We start from the raw sequence: 11150 nt of genomic DNA, 5'->3' as shown, positions 1-11150 counted from the left end.
TTCACAAAACCATGGTTCCCACCAAGACCAAGGCCGAAACCCCAATACAAACTATAAAGTCCGCGCTCTAATTTTCACATCTAAAATTTGAAACCAACCATTGAGCGCGCCTTTATTAATTTTCCCCCAATTTGGATTTTGGAATCCAAATCCAATTTCTCTTTCAAATCCACTTCAGACAAAATCCCTTTTTTCTCGCTCTCCGACACCCGTAGAACTCTCAGTAGTTCTCAGTCTCTTTACTTCTCTAGCCAAGGGTGCGCACTGCGCTCTCTCAGATCAATCTCGCTAGGGTTTCTGCAACTTCGAACTTTTAGGGTTTTAATTTCTTCTTTTGGAAAAATAAAATCTGTTTACGATCTGTTAGTCGTTGTCGATTCTTCACTTTCCATGGCTTCTGAAACCCTAGAAGAGAACGAAGTCGAAGAAGGTCCTTCTCCAGTAGAAGAGAAGAAACAAGTTACAGAAGAAGAGAAGGAAGATGGAGATTCAGCAATGGAAGAAGAGAAGGAAGATGGAGATTCAGTAATGGAAGAAGAGAAAGATGTTTCTGACGAAAAAGTGGAAGAGAAGGAGAGTAAGGTTAAGGGAGAAGGAAACAAGAAGAAAAGGAGAGAAAGACAGAAGAAAAGCTCAAAGGAAGGAAATGGAGAGTCGAAGAAATTAACGGAAGGATCGACAGAGAAGAGATCGAGAAAAAAGAGTTCGACTACTTCTGGAGAACCAGTGACACCGATTGAGAGACCTGCGCGAGAGAGGAAAATTGTCGAACGGTATTCCGCACCGTCTTCGGAAAAGGCCCTGACACCTAAAGGGTTGTCTATTCAGAAGGTACCACAGTGTTTCTCTCTCTCTCTCTCTCATATGGTGACCCTGTCGCTCTGGATTTAGGTTTTTTGTTAACAAATGGGGTTTTTATGATTTCAGGGTCATGGGACACAGCTGAAAGATATTCCAAATGGTATATTACTACAGAATTTTTATTTTAATATAACTTTTAGTTGATCATTTAGTCTGATTGAACTTATGGGAAGTATTTTTTGTTGTTTAGGTTTTGGGTTTTTGCAAAAAACAGAATCTAGTTTTTCAAGGATTTTATATTTTGATGGCAGTGCTTCTTATTTCTTGCATGGGGATTTTTTATTCAAAATTTCAAGCACTTGAGATTCAATAACATTTTTATGACTGGGTGGAGTTTCTCTTGTAAAAAATATTGTATGAGGAAGTTGGAATAATTAAATTATGTTGTATTGTGGTACCCTTTTGTTCACTTCTGAATATCACTTTTTTAGAAGCTTAATGGTTTTTTTTTTTTGTGTGCAAGAGATTGTATGTGTACATCTCTTTCCCTTTTTAAGCTCTTATATTTGACGATATAATATGAGAGTGTTATCACTAGAGTAAATAATGATTGTGAATGAAGATAATTTTTACGGATTAAAAAAAGACTATATTAGGAACTTGGAAATGGTTTGTATTGATTTATGGAAACACTAGGACGGATAAGCAGTTATAATAGGAAAAGAATCAAAGTGAAAATGCCAGCATACATAGCACTGGTATCAATGACACCATTCTATAATAAACATGTGTTATTCTTGCCTAAAACTTCAATGTTTTTTTAATCTTGCTTTCATTTTTTAATATGAGTGAATAGAATTGGTTAATTTTTTGCCGGGTATATTCCATTCTTTCTTTCTTTAATGTGAATTTTGTTAGAACAAGAAAAGTTATGAATTACAAGAGTGTCACTTTGGGGCTAATCTTCTTCTTTGGAAGATATTGTGGATATTGGTAGTAAGAGAGGATACGAAGAAGCATACCTGATTGGATGATAGTGATGATGGAATATAAGAATTTTAGTACATATAAAGAAAGATTACAATGAAGATACACTAAAATTAATAAATTTGTGAGAATGTTGTAGTAGCCCCAATGGGTGATAAACTAAGAGAAAGTTGTTTGAGATGGTTTGGTCATGTGCAATGAAGGTCTATTACAATCTAAGAGGAATCCATAAGTTAAAAGCTCTAGAACAGGGAGGACAAGACCAAAATACACGGATTGAGGTAGTGAGAGTGGGTATGAGGAAGGTTTAAATCTTGTTTTGTCTTGTCTCAGAATGTATTAGTTGAGACATTTTGGCTTTTCAACCTTCTAAGATGAAACATACACACAATTAACATATTTGATAGTGTCGATTTCTATGTGAGAGAGAGGTAGAGGTACTTGGATTTTCAGAGTTGATTCAATTCGAGAGTTTTGAGGTCAATTCTTTTTTTCTTTTTTCTGGATGCTCGTCTCTTGTCTATGCGTTTTTGTGTGAGATACTTCTGTTTTTGAATTTATGGAATGCTCTTGACATTAGTAATGTCTGAAAGACATGGTCAATTTCTCAAGCCCTTCCATTTTTTGGTAAATATTTGAGAAATCCTGGAGTTTTCAAACTGATGACATGCCCCTTGAACTCATTATCCTCTGAAAGACACATTTTAAAATGTTTATTAATGCATCAAATCTATTGGAATGTTTCAATATCGTTGTGTTTTTTTTTGATAATCAAACATTGAATCGAGACGGGAACTTGGACCATGGGTATGAGCACCCTTGATTCAATGGAAGACATGGCTTTAGACATAATTTATTTGTTCAGTTGACCCAATCTTTTGGGATAAGGCTTTGATGATGATGATGATGGGATGTGGACCTCCATATTCTTACCCTTACCATTGACACAAATTTTAGCAAGCTTCAACCTTCGCACTTGTGTATGGATATGAAATGTGCTTCATCGAAAATGAAGTGAATCTTTGATTGGTCTCTATAAATTAGTAAAAAATATGAGTAGTTGGTATAGCTCTATCTAGAAAAAGGACTTGATCTCATAAATCATCAAAAAGTGCATTGGATGTCAATATTTGCATATTTTATGCTATCGGGCTTCAAAAGGGTATTTGGATTTCATGGTTGTTGGAGCACACATCTTAGACCTAGTAGACTAGGATTTCTTGCCAACTTGGATTGGGAAACAAAATTATTACTATAATTCTTCTTGAAGAGCATTTTTTGTCATGTCATATCCGTCGGTCTTAGATATACATGACCTAGAATGGGGAGGGGTGCTGGACAACTCTCACACGTTTCAGAGTTGAAGCTCTCCTTCTCACCTTGCATTCTTTGAATCACATCTCTTCTTTGAATCCATCTCCCTTCCTCATCCTCCTTAATGCAATAATATTAAATGGCTGTTTACATGGTTTAGCAGAAGCTGGAGCCACCTTAAATGAATCAACAAGAAACACATACACATATTTATAGCCTTATCCGCCTCACTACAGTTGTTTAAACAATTAAATATATTACATTTTCTCATATTAAACGAAAACCTGACAGCTAGCTAGTAGCTATCACTTAGGTTCAAAGCTTTGTGGGCCATAACTTATGCCATGGGTATATTGTTTATGTGGTTGAATAGGTGATAGGCTTGTGTTTGTTGAGAATAGATTTTCTTGAAACCCATTTTCAACAACATATGATGGGAAACCATGCTGATGTGGTTGTGTAAGGTAACACATAATGTGGGACCCACATGCTGTTGATCGAGGACTTACGGGTGTGGGAGCTGATGGTTTTTTTTATAACCTAGTTATGTCACTTTTTAATCCCCTGCATACATTTCAACTTCAAAATTTCCAATAGTAGTTGTTTGGGGCCTCAAAGTCCTATCAAAGGTAGCATTTTTCACTTGGTTGGCAGCTTTAGAAAAAAAATTGACTGAATTTTATCGTTGCTTTTGGTATTACTTCCATAGTTTTTGATTCTTTATTCAAAGCTAGTGGTGAATCTGTCAATCAGATTCTCTTTCGTTGCAATTTTGTGTGTGCAATTTGGTCCCATTTCATTTATCGTGTCCATATTGACTAGTGTTTCCCTAGTTCAATATCACCTTTCTTTTGAAGCTGGCATTGCAAGGCAATTATTTCTAGAGAGGATTTTATGGAGCTTGGCCTTTTATGTTATTTGTGGGGAATTTGGAAGGAGAGGAAATAACTACATATTTGCAGGGAAGGATCACTCATTTCAGGTGGTTATCCTCAGCATTGTAGGTTTTCTTTTTTTCCTTTAGTACAAAGTTTTTAGGGGTTTCAGGTCTTTTTTTGAAGATTTTATGTTCACTTGGGAGATGGTGTGCCTGGGTGGAGTGTAAGGTGGTGGGGTTTGATCACTTTGTTTTTGTTATTTTGTATAGATATGTCCCCTTGACCTCATATTATCCTTTTTTAAGTTTAATTTTTTTTATAGGTAAGTTCAATGAAATCTATATCTATCAAAAAGAGCTTTTCCTCTTTAAGAAAGAAAACAGACAGTATCCCATGAAAGTTGAACATGTTCATTTCTTTTGCCCTGTGAATATGTATTTTTCATTGTATACCAGAGTTTGTTGAGGGTGACAAAGATTGAACAAATGGATTTTCAATATTGCTCATTTTTCGTTTTTTTCTTTCCTTCTTGAGATAGATTCCAAGAGTTCTATGGATTAATGGTGTCCTCAATTCTTTATTCTCTGAAAGATCATTGATGCATCTTGAGGCAGAATTTTTCCTCAACATTTATTTCCAGAATGTTAGGCATTATTTGCTTGTATTTGATTTTCTTGATATAGCAGGCTGGTCTGTTTGCAAGTTTCTCTGATATTGTGAACTGTTTCAGTGGCTTTTAAGTTATCAAAGAGAAAGCCTGACGACAACCTGCAGATGCTTCACACAATTCTTTTTGGGAAGAAAACCAAGGTGAATTTATCTTTTTAGTACATTGTTTATTTGGTGTTCTGGACTAGTTAGTTTAATCCATCTTTCTTTCTTGCTTATTATATTTGCCTTTCTCTTGTTCATATTATATATACTAGAGTTCTCTCGTGCCATAACCTACTGCACGAGCATCCTCTTTGTAGGTTAAGGGAGTAAAAATGGAAACATAGTAGTTGGAAGGGTATGATTGGAAAGAGGGTAGAAGGGAGAGGGGAGGAGAGGAAAGATGATAAGGTTGAAGGGGTGAAGAGAGAAGGCAATACAGTGGGTCCCACACTAAGGGATGGATGGGATGTTTAACCCCCATAACTGTAGCAAAAGGTGGGACCTACAGTTGTGTTTTATATAGATATTTGATAGATGAACAAAATTGTATTGGAGGTCAAGGCGAGACCAACAGCACAAACAAAAAGCCAAAAGACTACAATAGAACAGATACAAATTAATCCCGAATCCTTCCTAAACAAACTGAATCCCATCTAACTAATAGATCCTGAAAGAAAACCCCAAAGAACTCCTTAGAAGCCTTACACCAGTAAAACAACAAGCCCACTATAACTAAATAATTTCCAGAATTGAGTGCTTTCCTTTGAACCACCGACAGTTTCCCCCTGTCCAAATGCCCCAACACAGTAGAGGGAGTCAGGGTCCACAAAACATTTTCCTAGCAGAGAAAGCAAGGGACTGCCAATTTTGAAAAGAAAAAGAAAAGAAAAAAGACTCGTGTAATTTTAGTTGTCAATTTTCTATTGACCCTAAATTTTCTTGTCAGGAACTAATCACCAAATTTATTTTGCAGGTACACACTTTGAAGAAAAATATAAACCAGTTTTCTGGTTTTGTGTGGGTGGAGAATGAGGTATCGTAATGGGCCAAATTTTCTTTAATTATATCACTATTTAACTGCAGTTTGCAGACTATGCTCTTGTGAATTTGAGGTTATGGAGGAAAAAAAATATACAATAAGCAGTGCTGGATGGATGAAAATTTTGATAATTTCTAGATTAAAATGTCAACATTCAGCTCAAAACCTCAGTTTCTTATTTGCTGAACATTTTCTTCTCTTCAGGAAAAGCAAAGGGCAAAAGTGAAGGACAAGCTTGATAAATGTGTGAAAGAAAAACTGTTGGATTTCTGTGATGTGCTCAATATCCCAGTTTCTAGAGCCACAACAAGAAAGGTTGGTAAATATTATCTGTTGCCTTAGTGATCTATTATTGTGAATTATTATTTTTATTAGACTGAGCTACTGCTTCCAGGAAGAACTCTCAGCAAAGTTATTGGAGTTCTTGGAATCTCCACATGCTACAACAGAAGTCTCTCTTGCTGATAAAGAACAGGTTTTGCATTATTACTTTCAGTTTTTTTTTTTTTTGGGTTCCGGGGATTAAGTTATGTGGTGAAGTTTATTACTTATTTCAGTTGCAGAAAGGTAAAAAGCGTAAGAGGAAGGCCTCAGTGGGTACTGATACGACGCACAGAAATGACACTCCAGGGCTAGCTGAGGTTTGTCCTCCCTCTATGGATATCCTTTCTTTGTAGGAGGTGCCAAGACTGATCTTCTCTCAGTAGTGTTCTAATATAGAAATTTTACTTTTAACTTTTTTATTCTCAGTAAATGGTAACACATATCATATACTGTACCAAGTATTGGTAGCGGCCTCTATGACATAATGGAGTTGTGTAATTCATTTAGGAATATTTTGATTGTCATGGACACATTAACTTTATTTTTGAGTAAAGATGTTCATAGTAGATTAATATTTGTAAGTATGATGAGACATGTCTAGCAATCATAAAGGATGGCTATATTCAATATTTTGACTTCAAAATGGTTCTTGCCATGTTAGTTTGTTAATAATCTCATTTTATTGGGTGGGTAGTTGAAAATTCTGATGGTCTTTCTTCACTTCTATCCAACTCACAGTGTACGCACACATATTTATGGGGTAGGGATAGATATAAGGATTTATTTATGAGCAAAAGGAGGTTGAGAAGGCCGCACAATGGTTCGTGTTTGCGCATGTTTATTTTAGGGACATTGTTAATAATATTATATTTTTTTGTGAGTTAAGATTTATTATGAAAAAACAAAAGCAAAGGAGGTCAAGAGGAAAATCTTATTCTGCTGTACTATGGTTAATATAAACCAACCAAGATCTTATTCAGGTACGCTGGTATATGTACACCAACTTAGGCTATGTAATGCTTATTATTCTCATTCCTTGTAACTATTGTAAAATGTTGTTCCTTTCGGCAGTACAGTCATGAGGGTATGGTTTACCAGCAAACTAGTCCTAGTTGTAAATTGTAAAAGAGAAAAAGAACTCTTATTCTCAAGCTATGAGGTTCTAGATTTGTTGCAATTAGATTTTAGATTTGTTTCTAATATGAAACATCGCCAAACATTTTGAAGTCGATGAATGTTGCCAATATTGATTAAATGTGTTCTTTATGCCCTTTTTCATTTGATTGTTGTAGACACCCTGGTTTGTATTGCTCTTAGGTTTCTTATTAAGCTAGAAGGGTAGATAACAACTGTTTTTGAGTTATGGTGAGCTGCTTCTTTCCCTTCTACTTCTTTCGTTCCTTTCTATTACATATGTTGTCATCATCCGTTTAACAATATCTGTTTATGCGTCCCCTACCACGGTCAATCTTTACCATGGGCACCTGTCCCAATACTGTTGAACATGAAGTTGTAGCAAAAGTTCATTAAGGAACCACTCTATGGTTCAATCAAATCTGGCTATATCTGATGTTTTTGTGAATTTTTTTAGGTTAGGTTTAAATTTTAGCTGCCACTCTTGGCATCTTGCATTCAAAACATGTTGTGCGCTTGTGCTTGTAATATTCATTTTTTATAAAACCAATAGCCACTGCTGATTTTAACTTTTTTGCATTAGCTTCTGATTGCCCTAAGTGCATCTGTATCTTTGTCTGCATCTCTAATGCTTAACAATGCTGATTGATAAAATCTCTCCCTTATGAAAACTGAATTTGATTCGTTCTTCATAACCGTTTCCTGACTAGTTTTGCAAAATGTTCTTTCTATATCTTCCTTTGTTTCACTCATGGTTACTTGTTTTTTGGCTTTTTGTACAATATTCTATACCTAGAAACATAAACATAGCCTCGAAGTTAAGAAGAAACAAAAGAATTCCCCCAAAACCGAGGAGAAAGTTAAGGATGAAGATGAAAGTGAAGCTGAGTCTGCAGACACCAAACATTCTTCTGATGAAGATGGTGAAGGCGATATGGGTCAGAAAGAAGAGAGTGAGGAGAATGAAGAATCAGAGGAAGAAGAGAAACCAAAGGAGCAGACAGAGAAAAAGAAGGATCTTGGAAAGAAGAGCATACAGAAGTCCTCAGAGGGCAAGTCCAGGGTTGTTGAGAAGGCGAGCACTTCTGCGAAATCTGGAAAAGGTCCTACAAAGCCCACAAAAGCCCCGAGGAGTTCTTCTAAAAAAGGTGCTACAACTGATGATAAGGTTTCTGTCTCATCTTCTAAATCTAAGAGGTCGGCAAGTAAAAAGGAAAAAGTGGTTGAAAAGAAAAGCAAGGACCAGAGTGCATCTTCCAAAGATAAAATGCCTTCCAAAAAAAAGCCGAGCCAAACACTTTCTGGAAAGGAACGAGGTATATTACCTTATGGTTTTTCATATGGTACACTTTGACAGGTGTAGTTCAAAGCATGGTATTAAATCTTGTCCGAGACCTAGATGTCTCACCTGAGTCATCTTGGTATCATCCATGAACAAGATGGATAGACATGGCATCTCACATTTGCATAAGCTCCCGAGATAAATGAGTTCACTCGGATGATACTTTGAAAATCTCAGATCTGTTAGTAAAACTAGTCTGAGTCAACTGGGATTTTATATATTTTAATGCAAATAATTAATTTTTTTATAATAGAATTTAAACATTTATTTTCTAAATAAAATATGATTTTATAATAAAAAAATATTCTGATCTACATTATTTTATAAAAAAACAATTATAATTATTTTCATATAAATATATAGACAAGACGTTAAACTGAGATTTGAGACCATGGTTCAAAGAAATGTGGTTTGATTTTGCATATGATTATCCAATTGAGATCTAATGTTTGGACAGTTTAAAATCTAGTTTAATCTCTTACAAAACAATTTAATTTGTTTCATTTTATTGCCCTCAAAAGTCCTCCAATTTTCTTTTGACACTAGGAAAAGGCACTAAGGCAGAACCTGGCATAGAAGAGATGCATGCTGCCGTGAGCGATATACTGAAAGAAGTGGACTTCAATACTGTAAGTTGTGTCAATAACAGTGTAATTTTTGTGGTTCACTCTTTATTGGTTAAATTATTCACCGAACACCCAACCTTTTATAATGCAGGCAACTTTATCTGATATTCTGAGGCAGCTAGGTACGAGTACTTTATTTAATTATCAATGAAAATAATAATTTCTAGCACATTTTAACTTTTGTTATCAAGTTTTTAATTTTTAATTTTAAAAACCTGCTTGATTGATAGGGACCCAATTTGGTATGGACCTAATGCATCGAAAAGCGGAGGTGAAAAATATAATTGAAGAGATAATAACCAACATGACAGATGAAGAAGATGAAGGAGAGGAGGCTGATGAAAATGCTGAGGAGAACGGGGATGGTTCGGGAGAGGAATCAGATAAAGATGATGATGATGATGCTTAGACTGTTCAGCTCTTAATTATATGTTAGTGGGCAATGCTTCTGTTAAAACCATTTTTGTGTACAACTGACAAGCTTTTATTCCTCCTTTGTAGTTCAGCTTAGGATTCATTTATTTATTTTTCTTGTTGAATTGTCTTTGATGTACATCTCTTCTCATCGAAGTCGTATTTTTATTGTTTGTTTTTGGGAGACTGTTGATAGTAGTAAGTAGTGGATTTATTTTCATGTAATGGTTTAAAGTAGGGACATAAATGGGAAAAGCTTCATATAATGGTTGGATCTAGGATATGACGGACAAAGTTCGATTTGAATCTACATCGATCTGACCCATTTGGTGTTTCGGATTATTTTACAAATGCCCCCTCCATGTTTTGGGGAATATATGAGATGTTTCCTATGTTTTCAAGATAATGAAATGCCCCTTTGACATCAGTCTTCTCTAATAGATTAATTAACTGACCAAAATGTCCTCATTTTCAATCTTTTAGCAGAAAATGATTGGTTATCTTTCCAAAACCAGACATCTTGTATAAAACTTGTCATATTGCACATCCTGACGATGAAAAGCATCTGTGGTTCCTATACACATTCATGTCATGATGTGTCATGTGAGGTACAACCTGAGGTCACTATACATAAAAATTTTATCCGCATCTTCAGCCTTACTATTCTATCTATTTCAACCTTCAGACCTCGAGAACATTTGATTTTTGGGGGTAAAAAAATGAATGGGTTTTTTTTACAAGACAGTAAAGATGAGCTTAAAATTGATGGATTGAAGAAGAGGTTGAATAGATTAAAAATAACTTACCATTGAAATTTATAATTGTGAAGATACTGAGTTTTTTTTACCAGAAATTAAAAATAAGTTATTTTAAATTAATCTATAAGAGAAGAATCAAGATTGAGATAAGAGGGCATGTTTGTAGTTTGAAACCTTAAGGATTATCTAAATCAGCCTAAATAAACAAAAATTCTCATTGAGTGTACGGCTTCTAATAATGTGTCTCAAGAAATGTGGGATTATATTATAGCCTGGTTGCCACTAGTAGAGGAAAAGTGAGAGATATACAAGTCATTGCGCCATCTGACCTAATCAATTTAATATGTTACAGCCACTTACTACTTGTACCCCATTTTAAATTAATTCTTTTTTATTTGTTTTTTGACTGACAATATTACTAATAATGACCTTTTGTTTTTCATCTATACATGTGAAATGGGCCCCATAGTAAATTCAGGTTTCAATGGTGATGGATGGTGGAGATTCAATGTATGGTCTTTGATTATATTCAAATATTTAAAAAAGGTAGGTCTCTCTTGTTGAACTAATGATACTCTCTAAAATAAAAAATTCAAGATGAATACAACCTCTCAACCCACTTTAGTATCTTAGCAAAGATAGATAAGTTTCCTATTCTCCTTTCATGGACAGCTTTATCTCTATCTTTACAAGAAACTTAGGTACAGTGGACTTCAATTGTTTAACTATATTTATGGTGTCTTAGGAAAGATGAAAAACAAAAGAAAAATCCCAAATATATAATGGTGAGCCCCAACTCCCTACAATACTAAAATATGGTTTGACAAGTACAATAATCTTAGGGTCTGTTTGGGAGATAGAGGGACTGGAGTTGCAAAT

The 11150-nt window shown here is 35.0% G+C and overlaps 1 protein-coding gene across 2 annotated transcripts; it reads left to right on the top strand.

Moving 5' to 3' along the window:
* The first annotated feature begins 80 nt into the window (after positions 1–80).
* On the top strand, positions 81–9733 carry LOC147405401 (DEK domain-containing chromatin-associated protein 1-like). 2 transcript variants are annotated; one of them, XM_086433150.1, is made up of 11 exons: positions 81–831; positions 928–961; positions 4711–4790; positions 5608–5667; positions 5878–5988; positions 6068–6148; positions 6237–6314; positions 7928–8447; positions 9020–9102; positions 9191–9221; positions 9330–9733. In XM_086433150.1, the coding sequence occupies exons 1-11, from the start codon at positions 391–393 to the stop codon at positions 9506–9508; spliced, it is 1698 nt and encodes a 565-aa protein (XP_086289276.1). In that variant the 5' UTR covers positions 81–390; the 3' UTR covers positions 9509–9733. The 2 variants fall into 2 exon arrangements, with proteins under 2 accessions (XP_086289276.1, XP_086289275.1); XM_086433149.1 differs by having other exon boundaries at positions 82–831; positions 6231–6314.
* The last annotated feature ends 1417 nt before the right edge of the window (positions 9734–11150 follow it).

Source organism: Akebia trifoliata, chromosome 3 (genome assembly GCF_017979445.1).
Source record: "Akebia trifoliata isolate Shusen 1 chromosome 3, ASM1797944v1, whole genome shotgun sequence".
Lineage (NCBI taxonomy): Eukaryota > Viridiplantae > Streptophyta > Magnoliopsida > Ranunculales > Lardizabalaceae > Akebia > Akebia trifoliata.
The sequence above is the reverse complement of the archived record's forward strand: the minus strand, read 5'-3'. Positions and strand labels throughout refer to the sequence as shown.